This window comes from Ursus maritimus, unplaced genomic scaffold, assembly GCF_017311325.1.
Source record: "Ursus maritimus isolate PB19 unplaced genomic scaffold, ASM1731132v1 scaffold_6, whole genome shotgun sequence".
NCBI lineage: Eukaryota > Metazoa > Chordata > Mammalia > Carnivora > Ursidae > Ursus > Ursus maritimus.
In genome coordinates, this window is record NW_024426774.1 from 37,694,701 (window position 1) to 37,714,849 (window position 20,149).

At 39.3% G+C, this 20,149-nt stretch overlaps 1 protein-coding gene across 5 annotated transcripts in view; it reads left to right on the top strand.

Moving 5' to 3' along the window:
- Nucleotides 1-6,830: 6,830 nt before the first annotated feature.
- The window catches only part of RNF103 (ring finger protein 103), an 87,336-nt gene continuing 74,017 nt past the window's right edge, over nucleotides 6,831-20,149 (top strand). Inside the window, exons 1-4 of one of the 5 annotated variants that reach the window (XM_040623226.1) lie at nucleotides 6,860-6,980; nucleotides 7,414-7,580; nucleotides 9,936-10,075; nucleotides 18,621-18,736. In XM_040623226.1, coding sequence (XP_040479160.1) covers nucleotides 9,944-10,075; nucleotides 18,621-18,736 — 248 coding nt within the window. In that variant the 5' untranslated portion in view covers nucleotides 6,860-6,980; nucleotides 7,414-7,580; nucleotides 9,936-9,943. Of the gene's footprint in view, nucleotides 7,581-9,935; nucleotides 10,076-12,690; nucleotides 13,427-15,803; nucleotides 16,231-18,620; nucleotides 18,737-20,149 lie in introns of those variants that run through there. The other 4 variants (XM_008700095.2, XM_008700091.2, XM_008700096.2 and 1 more) reach the window with 4 other exon arrangements.

Sequence of the window (20,149 nt, forward strand, 5' to 3'; positions counted from 1 at the left end):
TGGAACTGATCATGTCTTAAATTTAGAGATGTATAGACAAAAAATAGAAACTGAAGATAAGAACAAATCCGAGGGGCTCCCGGGCCTACTATGATACAAAGGTCTCAGGGCTGTTCTCTCAGTCACCCCTCTCCCTGGCTACCTAATCTGGAGAGGGCTGGAGGCTGTTTATGAGGGCCAGGCTTGAAAGAGGTATACATCTCTACTTGCCTCCTCATGGACTCAATTCAGTCACTTACCCAACCTAACTGCAAGAAAGGCTAAAAGCTCTTCTCTGTCTAGACTGTTGATCAGAGGCCATGGTGTGGGGGACCTGTGTCACTACCTCTACTACACTAAACACTTGGTGCCACGGAATCCAGGAAAGGTTCAGAAATTGGAAGGATGACACTTTGGAAGCCCAAGGTGGTGGGTGGAGCTGAACACTGGAGGATTTCTGAAAAATTTCATGAGGTAGAGTTGGAGCCGGTACAGCCAAGCACTTGCCCCTCTCTGATCCCGGAGGAAGATGGGAGGTTTGTCCTCTGAAACGAACAGATAGGTTCTGGACTTAGAAATTCCTGGCAGGGTTATGTGAGGGAGATGAGGAACCCTAATGTCTGACACTTGATATTACCCGCTTCCTTCTCCCACTCAGTCCCAGGATGCTGATAACCATATCGGAATTTTCCAGGCAGGATTCCTCTCTGAAGAAAGCAAACATCTAAGGAGAAAAACTTATATATACCTCCTAGTGAAATGGCTGTGTATTGACCATTGACCCTTCAGTGAGCGCCACTCACTCTCAGAGAACTTTTCAGTACCTCACATTTATGAACCTATGAACAAGGAGAGAGCCAGGGATCACCAAGTAATTAAAGACAGCCTCTAAGGTGAAAGATGAAGTCCAAATAAACAGAGTGAAGGTCTAAGAGGCATGCAAAGAGCAAAAGAAAACTTAGGGAGAAAATTACTATTAATTAATATCTTCAGAGAGATATGAGAATGTATTTCATGCATAGAAAAAAGAGAACAGAGTGTTACAGAAAAGGCACATCCCTGTGACAAGAGAGAACTTTTGAAAATTAAAAATAGGATAGACAAAATTAAGAATTCAGTAGAAGGGGTGAAAAATGAAGTTGAAAAAAACTCCCAGAAAGTAGAACAAAAGGCAAAAAGAGGAAAACTGGAGAAAGAAGAGAATAAAATTATAGGATCAATGTAGGAGTTTCAACATCTCATTAACAGGAGTTCCAGAAAAGTGAGAAACAGACAAAGGAAATTATCGAAGAATCTCCCAGAACTGGAAGTAACGAGTTGCCATATTAAAAGGGCCCACTGTGCACTCAACGCAATGAAGGAGAGGAGACTTGCACTCAGGCACATTATCATAAAAGTTCAGAATAACAAGGATGAAAAGAAGAGTTGAGAGCTTACGGAGAGAAAAAACAAGTCACAACAGAAGCCAGAAGGTACTAGATCAATGCCTTCAAAATTCTGAGGGGAAGGGATTTCCAATTTAGAATTCTATAGTTGGCCAAACTATCATTTAAACATGAAGGGTAACCTTAACTAACTCTTAAATGGCTCAAGAAAAAAAGATGTATATACAATATAGAGAAAAGACATGTAAAGCAAACATGGCAAAAACATTAATTGGTGAATTGGTGAAGGGTATAAAGGAGGTTTTGGTAATTTCTTGCAAGTCTTCTCTAAGTTTGAAAAAAGAAAAGAATGAGGCTAAAGTAAAGGAATTTTTAGATGTGTCAGGTCTCCGAAGTTTATCTCAATGTCCACTTTTTTAATAAGTCACTGCAGGATGAGATGTGTTCCATGCAAACAAGGAAGTGAAAGAATAAACATGCAACCATGGGATCAAGAAAATAAAACCCAACATAGAGGGTTTGTGAAAGGAAGTCCTGGGATGAAGCCACATCGTAGTCTGGAGAGGAGCCAGTCTAGCCTGGAGCAGGAGGACCCAGACAGAGGATTTATTTCCAGTAAAATATGGAATTGATAAATTAACCATTTGAGTAGTTTTATAGTTCAGACAGAGAATTTGGGAATGAATAAATGGACAGGGCCATCGAAGATAGAACAAACCAAAATCTGAATTAATTATTAACTCCAGGGAAAATGAACTATTGCACAAGAAAGGAAATATAAATGATGTGGTTCAGCCATCAACAAGATTTATGTGGTCACATTAATATAAAAATGAATATAGAATACAATCACTTTGGGAATGAGGGAGGGAAATGGTGTGTGAGTGGAGGGCATAAAAGAGATCATTCCTCATTTTCCGTAATAAGAAATCAATAGATAATGAAAAGATTGAGAAAGGTAGTAGAAACTTCTAACTTGGAAATATAAAGAAAACATGAGAAAAATGCTTCAAAGAATTAAAGGTAGTTTTCTCTGAGAAATGGTAGTTTTGTCAGAGTGGGTAGGGAGAAGCAGAGGATGTGTTTTTCATAAACAGGGTTTGTTGGGATAGTCTGGCATAATTTTATTACCATTGTCCCTTTCACTTTCAAAATTGTTCTATTTGGATGAAGACTTGAAGGGTTCTTTGACTTTCTTGTTGTTGTTCTTTGGCTTTTTAAACTATGTATAGGTAATACTTTGATAAAAATAAAATAAAAAGAGAGAAGTTTTTGGATCCTAAATAAAATAACCATATTTCATCCAGCTCAGCCAAAGACTTTGATTTTTTTCTCCTCTAAAATTAATTCTTCATTTTAAATTAAATACAAGCAGGCTTCCAGTTATGGAATGGAGTCACAAGAATAAAAGGCACAGCACCAGGGAATATAGTCAATGATATTATAATAGTGTTGTATGGTGACAGATGGGAGCTACACTTGGCGTTGAGCACAGCATAACGTATAGAGAAGCTGAATTACTACACTGAATACCTGAAGCTAATGTAAGTGTGTCAACTATACTCAAATACGAAAATTTTTAAATTATTTTTTTAAAGGTTTTATGTATTTATTTGAGAGAGAGAGAAAGCATGAGCAGAGGTGAGGGGCAGAGGGAGAAGCTGACTCCCTGCTGAGCCAGGAGCCTGATGCGGGGGCTTGATCCTGGGATTCCAGGATCATGATCTGAGCCAAAGGCAGATGCCTAACCGATTGAGCCACCCAGGTGCCCCTCAAATACAAAATTTTTAAAAAATAAGTTAAAGTTATAAAAGAAAACAAATGATGAAATATATTGAATTGAAACCCTTAAAGCCAGGAACTATCTTCTATTTTTTTTCTATATTTTCATTCATACTTCTAAATAGAGTCTGTACTTTATATTGTTTTAGAGAACTTGTATCTGTATTTTTCTTGTATTGCTGCTATTAGGTCTACAAGAGGCCTACGTCTTTTTTTTAATTTTTAAAAAATACTCAATTTTGGAAAGTTTCGCCTACTAGATTTCAAATAACCTGGCAACAAGGTCCTGTTTGACTTCATCCATGCACATTTCTCAGTAAAAAGCTCAGTAACTTGCTCATAAATATTGCTTGAATAAGGTAATGAATGCAAAATACCTGCCTACGTACATACAAGCAATGTCTGTTTCAAAGCACTTTTTACATTTACTGCCTCATTTAATCCTTACAACTGCTTCATGGGGTACACGTACTATCCCATTTTACAGACGATAAAAATGAGGTTTAGACAGATCTTGTGACTTTCTAATGAGGTGATACAGCTAGTAGATACTAGGTGACACCGGACCAGGCCCACTAATGATGGTTCCCACGCTCTTGCCACAATATCAGATGGTAAGGATTTAAGTCATTCCACAAATAAATAGAACCTGAGATGCAAAATCAAGAACTCAGGTTAACGGCCTTGCTGTTAGAGAAACAGATTATGAAAACCAATGAATAATTCAAACATCCTTTTGTCAGACCGGTGTTTGAACAGAAGTTATAATTAGCCTGCCCAGTTAGGCATCGTGGAAGCTGAAATCACCCTCATGGAAGGACAGCCCACCCCTCCCTTGGAGTCCCAGAGGATGAATTCCTGCTGCAAACCTCCAGACCATGGAAGCAGTCCTCGTGGTTGTTTTATTTTTCAAAACATATCTTAAAATTATAAAAACAATGCATGATTATTTCGGAAAAAATAATGAAATAGAGATAAAACACAAAATTAAAAAATTTCAACGATCTAAATCCCATCACCTAAAAATGAACGTGATTTACATTTCAGTGTATATACCTCTACCTTTGTCTAATACTAACACAAAAAAATAGGATATGATGCAAACTTCTCAGGAACCTGCTTTTCTCCCCCAAACACTATTTTGGATATAGTTTCATGTCTACAGCCATTCGTCTATGTGGTTCTTTTTAGCAGCTACCTGGTAGCTCACCATTCAGATTACTGTATTTGACTCATCTTCTGTCGCTAGGTATTTGGGTTGCTTGTTCTTTCTCTTTTTTTCCCTATTATTAATAATTAATAATTATTTCTTCTTTCATTTCTTTTTATTTTTTATTCTTATTCTTTTACAGCAACAACAAAACTCTGCACACACATCTCTGTGCACATGTCCAAGTATTTCCTCAGGATAACTTCCCTGAAGTGAGATTACTGGGCCAAAAAGCATAAATTTCAGGGAGACTTCTAACTCCTATTATAAATTGCCCTTCTGAAAAGTTGTACATCCTATTGATAAAGGATGTAAATGCCTGTACCACTGTATCCCACCAACCTTGTGCATTCTTTGATCAGTACTGTTATCTTTTCTAAGAGCTTAACCAGGAGGGAACAAGGCAAGGGGGGTTGAGATTGGAGGCAGTTGAAACAAACAAGAAATGCCAAAAGAGTGTTAATTCCTTCTTTGGAGTCCCTCCTACACTCTAGTATTTTTCCAGTTTGAAACTCTAGCCTGGATGGTTCCATCCTCAGCTCACAGCCCAGCTTTCCGGACCTGTCCCTCTTTTATATTATTTGATTTGAGGTCAGTGTCTCTTTATTAGTGAGTACATTGCTTTGAGATGAGGGTCCACTTTATATGTCAAGGTTTGGACAGCAACATTGTTCAGTAACAGGGTCACCTTGACATGCCTAAGTATTCCAAAATCTCAGAAACAACCTTGTTAGAATGAACTGTTTAATACAGTCTCCCACATTGATCTGCAAGCCATGGAAACAAAGCCACACTGAAGCTAGTTAAGACATAGGAGCAGAGGCCTAAAGCTGGTTGTACATTCCTACACCTCCTCCTCTGATTCTTCCTCTCTGCTCCCTGGGCCCATCCCCTCCTAAGTCCTCCTCCACTAGCTGGCCACTGAAATGCCTTTGTGTGCTTCATTTTAAATGGGTGCCATTCTGAGACTACATTCTCATGGTCCATTGCTTTCCACCGCTTTCCATTTCTCATTTGCTCCATGATGGAAGATCACACCGCCATTCTTCCTAACCGCCCCCCCCTCCCGCCCCGCCCAGTTCAGGACATTTGACAGCTTTGCACAATGACTAACGTTTCTCTTGTAATTCCTGGGTCTTTTCCTTCCTGATCAAGGGAGCTGGTAGAAGCCAGCCTCCTCAGTTTAATTATGCAACCCCTTTCTCCCTCAAGACTGGCACAGAATTCGATAGAAAGAGTGCTCCACTGAGGTTAAACACAGAACTGGATAGTGGTGCATAATCACCCACATTACTCACTTTATATATGTTCCTCTTGCTGGCAGTGGCCACATTCAGGGAGGGTAACAAAAGACAAGACATGTAGACTTTGCACAGGGACATATCAACAGTCAATAACCTTTGTCCTGGGAACTCACCGCCTCAATATCCGGCTTTTAACACCCCTAACATTGAAGAGGGGGAGGAAAAATAACAGGAGGGACAAGTGGGCCTAGTTCTAACTCCCGTTTTGGCCAAACCTCCCCCAATACACGTAGTGCACAAACTACATTCTCACTGAGAAACGGATAATCATTGTTTTCTACGCCCTCAAACGTTAGTGCCCAAATTTTTCCAATTCACCAAGATCTAGCATAAACATTCTAGCATAAACATTCATCCATTTTACCGATTTTAGGAGGATCATTAACTGCCCTATTTGTACGAAAAATACACAAAGCGACAGAGTCCAAAGTCCAACCCTTGGCCCAACTCGTGTACTGAACATCTTCAGAGCAAAAGAAAAGAGAGCGGAGAACACACTGGAGAGGCAACTTTGGAAGCTGTTACGATGCCCAGCCAAAGTTGCTGCCCCGCACGGCTTTCCAGCCCCCTGGCTTAGCCTCCCTCTTCCCCCTCCTCACCCACTTCCCCCCGACGCGGCCGTGGCTGCCGCTCCATCGTGGCCCCGCCCCGGCCCCGCCCAAGGCCCCGCCCCGCCGCCGACGTCAGTTGTTATGTCTCGGCCCGGGCAGCGGCCCCAGCTGATTCTCTGCTCCCGAGGCTACTGACGCGGCCTCGCGAGGTGGCGGGGGCGTCGGGGACGGCGGCCGAGACCCGCGCCGCCCATCTGAGCGGGGCGGGCGCTCTGTGGCCAGGAAGCCGCCCCGGGGCCGCCCAGGGAGCCGTCTCGGGCCTATTTTTGCTTTTCTTCTTCAGGACCGTCGGCCCGCGCGCCCTATTTTCTCTCTGCAGAGACCGTGACGCCCCCTCTCGGGCCGGGCCGCGGTGCCCGCCCGCCTGAAAGGCGCCGCCCGCCGGCCTGAGAGAACCTGGAGCCGCCGCCGCCGTGCCCGCCGCGCCTCTCGCGGAGCCTGGGCGGCCCGCGGGGCCTGGGGCCTGGGCGCCGGGCGCGGCGCTGCGGCGGCCGCTCCTCCCCGCGCTGGGCCCGGGGCCTGGCCGGGCGGAGCGCCGCGCCCTCCTGACCGGCCGCCGCCCGCCGGCCCCAACCGCCTCCCGGGCTCGCCGCCCCTCCGGCCCCGGCCTCCCGCCAGGACCCCGCTTCCTTTGTGGATCTGAATGATTTGGGGGGCCTCCTCCCTCCCCCTTGAGATTACGGTGCTGGAAGGCCGACCCACCACCTCGGTCAGTGTCCCCCGCCCGGGTAACGTCCCTCGTTTTGTTCCTCCCCGCGGGCCTTCCCGCGCCCCGCTCCTTACGGTGTTTGACGGATGGTGTTTTTTTTTAGTTTTTTTCCCCTTATTTTTCTCGTCTCCTGACTAGAAGGCCCCGCGCGAGGCTCTGCGCCTGTGCCCCTCCTGGTCTTTTCCTCACCCCCTCACAAATAGCCAAGCCCCCAGCCCCCCGGCCGGCGATGGCGCGACAGTGAGGGCGGCGAGGCCGGACCACGCTGGGACAGTGCCCGCGCCCCGCCGGGCGTGAGGGCACACACTCCCCCGCTCTGCGCCCCTCTTTTTCGTCTTCCGAGCTCTCTGAGAAGAGAGAAGACGCAGGGGAAGATGTGGCTGAAGCTGTTCTTCCTGCTCCTCTATTTTCTGGTCCTGTTCGTCCTGGCCAGGTTTTTTGAGGCCATTGTGTGGTATGAAACTGGCATCTTCGCCACCCAGCTGGTGGATCCGGTGGCGCTGAGCTTCAAGAAGCTGAAGACCATTCTGGAGTGCCGGGGGCTGGGATATTCCGGGCTGCCCGAGAAGAAGGATGTCCGGGAGCTGGTGGAAAAGTCAGGCGAGTATCGGGCGCCCCTGGGCTCCCCTCCGCCCGGTGGAGGGGGCGACTTGTACTTCCTTGTACTTGGTGGTTCCTCCAGAATGAGACGTTACCTGGAAGGGTTAAGCAGACTACTTCGAGAGCTGTCCAGGTTTTCTCTCCAAAAAAAAAATAGTGAATCCCAGTTTTGAGAAGGGGGCTGGAATTATGTGTACGGGTGTTGCTGTGTCTTTTTAAGGTTTGTTTGTTTTTGAAATAACAGATCTAAGTGCGGTTTCTTAGCGTTGTTACTAAGAAATAATCTTTTTTAAAATTAGGGAATGTCAGCTGGTTACAGACAAACTGGAAAGCATTATTTTTCGGTTGAAATTCGTAGGGATATAAGAAAAGGAAAATCCCAAAATGTCTGTAGATAGCAGTATTTGTCACGATAGTAATCATAGCATAATAACAGGAGGGGAAAATATTGGAACACTTAATATCAAAGAGGCATTTAGGGCTAAGATTTAAATTTTAAATCATGTGTTTAAATATAGAGAAAGTGTAAACCGTACAACCTTAGCTTTTCATACTTTAAGTTTGGTGAAAATAAAGTGAATATGTTTTGTGAATGCATACCTTGTTTCGTTTTGTTTTGGAAGAGTTTATGTTTGTCAGCGTTTTAAAAAAATCCTTATGTCTTGGGTATAAACTTTTCTTTTTCCTTTTAGAAGTCACAGATACAGCTGCATAAACTTAAGTGGATTGAGAAGTAGAATGGAAATAGTGCTAAGAGAATATTTATTTAACATCTTAAGCAGTACATTGTCAGTGACTGTTGGTTTGGGGGTAGGATTGAACAAGAAATATGGTTAATTTTTTTTTACCCCTGGACAAAATATATCTTTGTTTAGGTAAGTGTCCTAGAAGGGGAATGTACTGTAACTTGAGAGAGACATTCAGGGTTGCTGTAGGAAGCAGTTGAAACTGATGGTTATCTTTTTTGTTGCTTCAAATATATCGGTCTGCTGTGTCTTTTACAAGCCATTTTTTTTTTCCTTATTTAGTACCCTATAGCCATTGTTGTGAGATGGACAAGAATACTAACTCCAGAGGACTTTAGCACTGCATATTTGCAGGTTGAGGGTTATCAAATATGTATCTCACTACTGGGGTAGAGGAGGGAACCCTCTGTAGATGTGATGCTTTTTTTTTTTTTTTTTTTTTTTTAAGAGAAAACATAAAATTTTTTTTCTTGCCCCTTGTTACTGACTGGTTTACTACCACAGGGGTGGGGGATGGGAAATGGAGTAAAGTAGATCTCTAATAAATGAATTTTCTAGGTTTAGAAGTATCTTAACTGCCAAAGCCAAATCATTTCTCATGGTAAAAAAAATTAATAACACTTTTTTCTTTTGACTTTTATTTAGTGTTGCTTCCTTTGGGCCTAAAAATACTTGTCACTTCGGGTGTACAAGGAATGCACGTATCATTTAAAGAATACGCACAGCCCACGAAAATATGACTCAGATCACACATTTTATAGCAGAGAAGTCTTGGTATAGCAATTTAACTTTATAATTTAAATATTCATTGTAAATGATTTTGCTGCTGTCATGCTTGTTTTCACATTTAAGGCAAAAATTAAAATAATTTGACATTAGTGCTTACTTTTTATTTGATGATGCAAGCTCTCAGTTTACGCTGTAAATTTGAATATGAATGTGGAGTTTTTCTCTTATAGGTAATCTTTTGTATCTAATCTTCAAGTCTTCTAAGCCCTATTGCTATTTTAAGCAGGTGTAATGGCAAATTCTGTAAACCCATTTCTAAATCTTGTAAGCCAGAAGTATATAAATTGTACTGTTTAAAAATTATTTGAAGCTTGGCATGTTATACACAAAACTAAATAACACCGTGATGGCTTTTTGGATTTACCAGGAAATTAATTAATTTCCTAACAAATTATGTGATGACCCCACTAGAATATAAGCTCCATGAGAAGATGGATTTTTGTCTGTTCATTTTTGCCTGATGCATAGTAGGTTCTTATGACATACTTACTGAGTGAATCTTAAATGGGTGCGTTCAGGTTCTACTTTTCTATAGACGGAAATGGAAGTACTGTGACATGACTTTTAACAGTGTAAAATGGAATTAATAATTGAAATTGGGAATGTAGATTCTTTTTTTAAAGATTTTATTCATTTGAGAGAGAGGCAGAGAGAGCACAAGCAGGGGGAGAGGCAGAGGGAGAGAGAGAAGCAGACTCCCCACTGACCTGGAGCTCATGACCTGAGTCAAAGGCAGACGCTTAACCATCTGAGCCATCCAGGTGCCCCGGGGAATGTAGAATTTTTAAATCTTACTAGTGTATTTTTTTCCTTTTTTCAGGTGACTTGATGGAGGGTGAGCTCTATTCTGCACTCAAGGAAGAAGAAGCCTCTGAATCTGTTTCTAGTACCAATTTCAGTGGTGAAATGCACTTCTATGAGCTTGTAGAAGACACAAAAGATGGCATCTGGCTGGTTCAGGTATTAGGAACAGTGATAGAAGTGGAATTATTTTTACCAGAATAGTATTCACCAGCTGGTGACACTTCTGTGTACTCGTGTCATGTTTCTTAAACATAACTCAGTCCTCATAGGGAGGCTCCAGTGTCCTCTTAAAGAGGTTTTGCAGACCTAGGACAACGAAAATTGAAGAGAGGGGGAGAGGAAACTTTGAAGAAAGAGAGTTGACAAATCCATTGTAGTTGTTGGATCTTCATTAAAGTAAGAAACACATGGGTATATTCCTTTTGTTGAGCGATGTGCACTGTTTCGGTTTTGGTTAACCAGTTTTTAATTCAGTGATCCAAATGACTTTTTTATCTAAAGGAAGAACCCTGAAGTAAAAGTAAGAAAATTCTTCTATTAGGGAAATAACCAACTTTGTGACTATAGAGGACAAGATATTGTGGGGAATGGTGGGGAGTGCTCATTACTCTGCTATGAAATTGATGAATGATCATTTTAAACCCCAAACTCTTGTGATATCAAAACTGTGAAATATAATTAGCATATTAGAGTTGTAGAGCTATGAAGGGCCTAAAAAATAGTCCTTTATGCTTCACAAAGTGTGCTTTATGTACTACTCATGGTAAATGAGTGGACACACATTATCATTTATGGATTTTAATATAAATCAGAAAAGTCAATATTATATTGAACATGTAATTTCATAAATATTTATGGGAAGGCTACAGTTATTTAAATTTTTAAAAAAATAAGATCACTTAAAGTAAAATATCAAGTAAATTAAACAGCATGATTTTGGCTAAAATTATGATTATTGAATCAGGATCAAATCCCAGGACCCCAGATTTCTTATCCAGTACTCTTGTCATTTCACACTGGGGTCGGCTAAGTTTGATTTAGGATATAAAAATCAAAATCTCTTCTTCATATTTCTTTCTGGGGACAATGATGTCAAAATATGGTAGAAGCAGCTAGGAGTTCAGAGACCTTAGATGCAGATCTGGTCCTGTCATAGATTTGCAATATAATTATGGATAGGCAGATTTTCTGTTGTACCTGGCCTCAAATAAAACATATACATCTAAAGAGGATGGAATAATACTGTGGTCCACAGAGCTAAAGTTTCAAGAGTTGAGATTTGGGAATTCTTCGGGTGATTACATTAGCTATTCATCACTTTCCTTTACATGCAGTCTTCCTATTGTGTTTGACCTTTTACCTGCCAAATAATCTAATTCTGTAATTTTTAAATTTAGCAGAGGGAGAATGTGGGAGGTTATGGGTGTAGTCTGTACGTTATCCATCAAATTCTAGTTTATTTCTCTGTGAATTAATTGGTATTGAAAAATAAACTAGCATCTCTAAAGCTTTAATTTATAAGTAAATAGTTATTCCATTTCCTTTCCCAGATATTTATATCTGATGGTCTGATCAAGAAAGACTTGTTGGCTTTGATAATTTTTAGTTTTATTTACTGAGGTTGAGTTGAATAGCCTGTCCCATTTACCTGTGTTCTCTCTAAATGTTTGTCCATACATTGAATGATCCCACAGAGAAGAATAATAAATAGATGCTGAACACCCTCCAAACTTGGAAAAGCCCTGTCAAAAGTCTAAATATTCTTTTGGTATATAGGATTCTGTCTATAGACAATGAATACATTCTGGTTCACTAATTAACATATATTCTGGGCTTGTAAATGATCTACCGTTCTTTAATGTTCTTTTTTTTTTTTTTTTTAGGTTTTATGTATTTATTTGAGAGAGAGAGAGTACATGCACAAGCAGGGGAGGCGGGGCAGGGGGAAAGGGAGAAGCAGACTCATGGCTGAGCAGAGAGCTGGATGTGGGGCTCGTTCCCAGGATCCTGAGATCATGACCTGAGCCAAAGACAGACGCTTAACCGACTGAGCCACCCAGGCACCCCCACTGATCTTTAATGTTCTATTAAAGATAACTGTGGGGGCGCCTGGGTGGCTCAGTCGGTTAAGCCTCTGACTCTTGGTTTCGGTTCAGGTCATGGTGGTGAAGCTGTGGGATCAAGCCTCTCATGCGAGCGTGGAGCCTGCTTCACATTCTCTCTCTCTCCTCTGCCCATTCCTCTGCTCATGCGCATGCTCGCTCTCGATCTCTCTTTCTCAAATAAATAAGTAAAATTTTAAAAAATAATAATAAAGACAAACATGGATTAAACTCTGTTAATAGGTGACAAAATTCAAATAGTTAATTTAGCAGTTAGTTGTACACCAGGCCCTGGAGCTATACCAGGAACTTACCCTAGGCTAAGTCCTTGCTTTCTCAGGCAGCTCACATTCCAGTTGGGAGAGGTATGCAATAAATAAGTAAATATTTAATATAACATAAGTTAAGGGAAAATGCTAAGAAGAAAAATAAGGAGACAGTGGCAAAAAATTCTGATAAGGGGACACTTGAATGAAATGAAGAACAAATAATGAATGATAGTGAATGTTAGCATTATAAATTCTAATCACTGAATTATTTTCCTCTGAAAATATTTTTTAAGCCTCACAAGGTATTAGTAGTTGAAGAATGACTCCTAAGAAAAATGGAATGTATTTGTGTGGTTTTCCATGCGTTAATGGTAGTAGGACATAAATTTAATTTTTCCAGTGACCTTCAGGATTTGCACTGATCACCATTGTCTGGCTTGTGTCCCTTGGGGCCAGCCACTTACATCTGTCAGATGGCTGGCGTGGGTTAGAAGAACAATCTCTGGCAGGAAAACTGAGAAGATTGAGATTGAAACCCTGTCTTCAGGCATTCTGACGTCATCAACTAAGCTAATCAGCACATACATTGGTTTAAGCCCTTAAAAGAGGGCTGTTGGTTTTTTGTGTTTAAATTGAAAATGGCTGTTAGAAACAAGATAAGTATTCTCTCGGTTGCTTGTCATTCTTTCAGCTCAGGTCATATTTATCTAATCTCTTGTGAAGGATAACTTTTAAAAATTCTGTTCTTAGTATTTGAATTATCATTTTTTTCTGTTTATTTTAAAAGAAGCTGACTAATTTCAGTTTGCTGTCTTTTTTTTTTTTAATTTTTGATCATGCATAGATCCCAGCCAGTTCAATCCTCTTCAGATTGCCTTTATTTTAGGTATCCTGTGTAAGAAATATTTAAACACATCAGAGTTCTTTCTTTTCCTCCCATTTTTTCTAATACCATTCCTTACTCCCATGAATTATGGTTTTCTTTTGTATTTATTGAGAAAAAAAATGTAGTTAGATGGCATATAACTGATAATTAGCACTGTAGGCTTCATAAATCATGTCACTGAAAGGATGTCTGGATTTACATATTAAGGGAAAATGTGACTTTAATAAATGGATATATGACTTAGCTATTCCATCACGTGGTCAGCTCATTATTTTTCTGGAATGGATTGGTAATCTAGGTTTATTATCTTTTTTGGTGACACTGCATGTGGAATGATGATACTACAGGAGAAAAATGGAATTTGTACAGTTTATTTAATTCATCCTATATTTCTTATAATTTCTATCTTCTTTCTATCTTCTGTGCAATTCACGCTTTTATTTTCTGCATGATACATGTTAATGGCCTTTATATCTTTCTCTTCTTAATTGTTTTAAGATGTATTAATGCTCATGAATTATCCCTACGTTGAACCAGAGTATTAAGATGCTCCTTTTCATGTCTATCCTGTATTCTCTGTAATATGAGGTGAAAAGAACTAATTTTAGTTTTCCAGGCAGCAACATATATGGGACATCTTTATCATCAATATACTGTGTAACCCATGGAACAACTGAGTCCTCTTTTTTTCTAACTGTTCTTTCTAACATTTTAAGTTTTCCTGCTTTGTTCCTCACCTTAGCTCATATCTCTCATCAGTTATTTATCTTTTAGTATTGTGGATTCTTTGGTTTTATCACCACCCAATCTTTTGAGCATCACAGATTGAAGACACTTTTTTTTTCTCTTCAGAAGATGCTTAGAGAGGCAGATGGAACAATGGCTAGGCTTCTGAAATGGAAAAGGTAGCATGCTGTGGGTTTTATGGGTTCATCCTTATCTTAACATTTATATTTCTCCTTTTGACCTTGTTCAAAGAAGGACTGTGATATTTGTTCCCTACTGGCTTTATCCCCATCATAAGGAATTTAACATCACTGGAATTGAGGTAGCAGTGAAAAGCATCATGTGATTTAAAATAAAGCTTTGGGTCAATATTTACTGAAGTATTATGTTATTATATTTCCTGTTTGGCTAAAAAGAGTTAATAGCTGTCTTAAAACTTGTTTAGCATTGTTCTAGATAATAGTTTTGTCCAGGGAGATTCTAACCTATTTCTTCCTTTCTTGACACTACTCTAAAGATGAAATACATGGCAGGCCATTTTATTGTTTATTTTCTCCTGGTGAAAAACTTTTATTTCTGTTTACTCATAAAGAAAGCTAGTGGGGGTACCAAAGAAATAATTAAATGCCATTGAATTTTGTTTCTGTCAATCACTTGTCCTCACTTCTAATGATTTTATACAATTTGCATATAGTTATTTAAGTTGGTCTATGATTTTAAAAGTAGAAACTCCCCATTAATAATGAAATATTGGGGGACACGTGGGTGGCTCAGCTGGTTAGGCATCTGCCTTCGTTTCAGGTCATGATCCTAGGGTCCTGGGATCGAGTCCCGCATTGGGCTCCTTGCTCAGGGGGGAGCCTGCTTCTCCCTCTGCTGCTGCTCCCCCTGCTTGTGCTTTGTCTCTCTCCCTCTCTCTCTTTCTCTGATAAATAAATAAATAAAATTTTTTTTAAAAAATGAAATACTGAGAGATGCAGAAAATATCATAGCCCAGCACTCCTGTTCTATGGAGTTTTGTTATTTAATTTAGCCTAGATTTATATGGCAGATGTTCTGATTAGTATTAAAACCCACCTTTAAAAATTAGGCAGAAGTATATGGTTTTTTTCTTATACCAATGTAACACGTATAATACATGTGGAAGGGAATAGACAATAACCTGAGGTCCAGTTTTTCTTTGTAAGTTTAACTGAACTATGCAAGGTTGACATCAGAAAATATGGGCGCTTAGCGTCACACACTATCCAACACAGTTCCGTGCCTGGTGTGCTGGAGTCAGCTCATACTGCTTCATGAAGGGTGATTGTTAACATCTCTTCCCAACTCCATGTTTAGAGACAACACGTTGGTAACTTGAAATCACCATATAGTAGTATTTATACCAAGAAAATCAGCAAGTAATAGAAATAAGTTCCTTTTTCTTTTGGAGAGCTAGTTGTTAAACATCTACCAGCAAACCACTGGTTTCATCCATTTGTCTAACCATCTAACAAATATTTGTTGAAATCTAATGTGTGCCAGCTGAACCCTGGGATTAGCACTGAGGGCACAAATATGAATAATCTATAGTCTGTGCCTTAAGATAGCTTATGGTTTAGTTTACTAAAATGTGTAGACCAGTAAAAATCTTAGTATATGATTATCTTTCAGCTGAGTTAGATGGCCCTTGATGGTGCTAGCATCTCGAGAGATCCTAAACAACAGTGAAGTGGAACCTAGGAAAATTGTGGTAGTTTTTTTTTCTGGAAAAAGTGTATTTTTAAATTCGTTGAATTGAAAGTCCTTATGTCTGACTGGAGTCGAGAACATTAATATGCAATTGCATAGCAAGTACTATTTATGCTAATGTTTGTCCAGAAAATATTCCAGATGATAGGTTGCTAGAGAAGAGACTTAGATTCCAAAAACTTGGTGGCTTTAGAGAACTTGTATAGTCAGAAGTAGAAGAATGAAGTTATTAAGCTGTAAAAAGCTGAAATAGTTTAGTTCAACATAAATATTTAATGAGTACCCAAATGAATTAGGCACTAGACTAGCTGCAGGAAATGCAATGGTGAGCAAGTGTAGGGATGCCAGTTAGAGAGGCAGATACCCAGGGAAGGGGGAGGGAAAGATTCCTTCACTTCCAGCTTATACTGCCAACTCTGTTCCAGACTTGGAACTCGGGCTATACTTTCATCTAGTTTTTTTTCTAGTCTCTGAAAATATTCCCCACAGAGAACACAACATCTTTCCTGAACTGCCGAGGAATATGTCTCTGCTTTTAATAAGACCAGCATTGTGAGTGCCACTCAGAATCATCGTGCATACTTTTGGATATGAGCTGTAAGTTGGGAACTCTTACTGGCGTGACACAGTAGTAATAGGCTTAGAGTATTTGATTGTGCCATGTGACTCAGCCAGTTGGGTTATTTTGTGAAAATATTAAAATTTTTAGTGGTGGTTTAATTCAGCCTCTACAAAATTTAATTTATGCTAAGCCTTAAGTTGAATAATAGAACTATATAGGGCATTGAACAGAGCAATTTCTAATTGTGTAAATATAACTTCAGAGTCAAATAAAATGCTTTCATGCAGTGAATGCCTAGGGGAGTTTTCATTTTTGTGTGCCTCTCTGTGTTAGGGATCATTAAACACTTCAAAAGCATTTACTCTTGCTGAGTAAATAAGGCCCTGGGGTTAAACATTTTCCTGTACCTGCTCGGATGTTCCTACCTCTGATCACAAGCTTGTGTTGTCTGTGCTGTAACCAGCAGTGCCTGCTAACGACCCCCTCTCATTCCTACTTTCTTTCCTAGCATTGGAGTTCATGTAAGTCTGAAAGATACCTGTAAGTGGTCAGGATATTCACTGAAAGATGCCCCTAGTCTTAGGGCCATACCTTACATTGATTAAAACAACCTCTTAATTTACCCCTTGATGCAATGTCATTATAAACTGACCTGAAATGTTTGGGTTATTTGCAGCCTCGATCAGGAAATGGGAGTGAAAAGTTCTTTAAGAGTTCTTTTAAAAAGTAGGGAGTATGGTGGTATGATTGCACAGAGACTTCTTAAACCTTCTCAGTAATCTGAAAAATAAGTTCAAGATTTCCTTGGTTACTTGATGGAAAGAAGAACTACCATATTGACTCTTGAGTGGTAGGAGGAAAAAGAAAAGAAATGCCTGCCCTGCTTTTTCTTCCTGATTATTCAGATAAAATATATCCAACCCTTTTGGACCATGGAAAAATGAGAGCTAGGGACTCAGTGGGTAACGTAACTGGCTTGAACCTCCTCAGAAAGAGCTTTCATGTCCTCAGATTGCCCTCTTCCTGGTTACCTCCACCATCTGAGTATTGGAATAAATAACTCATTTCTCCCTCAATAAGGCCTCTTTTCACCAAAAACCACATCAAAACCATTTGTTTAATGCTCTAAATTGTGTATGTGTTTGTGTATTTATGAAGCGTCAGTTACTACAAAATGTTATGTATAGCATGTATGTGGGGGATGTGGGGATGATAGTAGCAATGGTATATGGCAAGGGTTAGTGGACATAAAGTGAATTTCAAGTCACTTGTCAACACCAAATGCTCTTGAAATTTGTTAGGTTTCCCAGCAGAGAGGTCACAATAAGGTAGCTATACTTCTCTTGTCTCTCCCAGGGGTTTATATTGGCACTCATTTCACACACACCTGGGATTTCATTTCCTGGAGGCTTTGTGAACATGAAAATGGCCCTTCCTCCCAGAAAGGACCCCAGAGTATTGTGTTGTAATTTTGAATTAGATAACATCAGTTACATAGCCTTTGTGAAAATAAACTTTGTCTATATACCCTTGGTTTAAAATAAATCAAACAGATGGTTTCGTGAAGACTTTAAACATTTTGGCTTTCCTTTAAGTTCCCATTTAGTTTTTGTGTTTTTGTTTTTAACATATAATTTTGTTTTTTACTGGTATGTCTGTTGAAGTCCTGCCTTCATTCAAAGCAGAAAGATCAGGGAATAAAAGGAAAACGTGTTAACAATTAGAAAGGCTAAGAAGCCATGGCAGATTTTGAAGGTTAACTTACAGTTTTTCCTTTTTCCTTCTTTTTAAAAAAATCTTTTACTTCTCCCAATCTTAATTGTGTTTGAAAGCTATTTGCAGATTTGAAGTAGAAGTTCAAGAGTGTAGAATTCATTATGGTAATTTTTTTTTGTATGTTAGAACCTTTTCATGATTGTTAAGAAAAAGCCATAGAAGTAGTAGTATTGGTTTAGTTAAAGCATAGGTTAATAGAAAACGTATGTTTGACTCTTGGCTCCATAATTATACTTTAAAAAGGTGAAATTTGAACTCATTGAACCCACATGTGATAATTTCTAGTAAACTTTATTTGCATTATTGTTTAAAATTTTTGGAGCAGAGAAATGCCTCCAAAGGCTATTTTCTTCCTGAGTGACTTATTTCTAGAGAATAGGCCTACAGGGTGGAGAATGTGGCTACTTTTTTTATATGGTTTTGATTCCCCCTCAATGTAACTGCCATCGAGTGTGGAAGCTTAGTGCATTGTATTCAGTGTTTTCTCATAGAAGGACAGTTGTTCCTTCTATGAGAATTGCAATGATGATATAACTGGGAACAGAATTTTTTTGCAAAAGATGAAGATGTATTATAGATAATAAGTGGTTGGTTTGACTTCATTTTAGGTAATTAAAGTTTCTTTTTTTTTTTTTTTCTGGGTGAACAGGTCATAGCAAATGACAGAAGTCCCTTGGTTGGTAAAATCCACTGGGAGAAAATGGTGAAAAAGGTGTCAAGATTTGGAATACGAACAGGCACTTTTAATTGTTCCAGTGACCCCAGGTGAGTTGATTAGGCAATTCTTAGAATTTGAGTTCTGACCAGAATTGTCTTAACTAATGAAGACAGTGATATCAGAAGCCTGTTTGAACTGAAAGCTAATTATAATGTTTAGCACACTGTTACACAGGTGCTTGATTAATAGTTTTTGATGAATTGGCAGCAGTTTTAATTTCTTTCCCTGTGTACTCAGCTTGCCTGGCCCTAATTTCTCTCATTCCCCAACCAAGCAATATAGCTTACAGGGCTAAAAGCCCTCCGCTAGGTCTATTCTCTTTTCTTTGAGAAAGTAGAAAACAAGGTGGGGTGTGTTTGAGGGATTGGAGAGATGGGGGATAGTAAAGAGCAGATGGAGAACATTGGAATTGCAGGAGCTGAGTGGCAAGTAGGTCAGGAGGGCTAATGGTGAGAGTAAAAGGGTAGAGGGCCCGTGGAATAAGCAAAGAAGGGAGAGTGAAGGGAATATTGGAGAGCAAGCCTGGAAGGCCAAGGAGGCCAGTGACCTCATCTGAAGAAACCACATTACATAAACAGAAATACTAAGGTTTCTTTTTTAAGTACTGAATGTCACACAAGAAACTGGAGTAACAAACTCACTAACCATGTTTTCTATCACTTTTAGTCTTCAAATTCTCTAACAGATCTCAAAAGGTTTACTTTAAGAACTAGAGGTTATTTTTGTGGTATTGTCAATCTGGAAGGTTAAACCTTAAAGCTATCACCTAACTGAACTGAAAAGAAAGCACATGATACATTTGTTTTCTTACATGAAGAAACGTATTTACTAAGACCTTCTTTGCCTGTTTTACATGATAAGGTTTTCTGTCAGAAAGATTGGCATTTAATTTATGGCACAACTCAGAAGCCAATATTCTCTGAGGTAGTTATAGAAAGATAAAAAGAATGACCAAGAGTAGAAATGTGTTATCACAAGTATCATATGAAATTTAAAAATTAAAGCTACTTAAAGTTATTTAAGATGTAAATAAGGCAATTATCTATTTGACTTGTTGCTTTTGGGGGTGGAGGGTAAAAATAGAATTCATGTCAATGAATTATTACTTTGCATTATACAAATACAGTGTTAAGGGATAGAAGATATTTTCTTTTTAGGAATTCATAATTCTCAAACATTTCACTTAAAGCGATATTGATATTAGTGGAATCTGAACTGTTAAGGAAGCAAATCAACTCAACAAGAAACTGAATCATGGTCTGTGATTCTGAGTCACCCAGATAGTTTCTCAGAGTCATTACTAACCTTGTCTTTATGACATAACATGTGATCTTCATTTATCTGAAGTTATATCACAAAATTCCTGAGATACAACTAATTGTATTATCATTATAAAACCATATGAGCTATGTTGAGACTTTCAATCTGATCATATAAATGTGTAGTGTGCTTATTTAAAT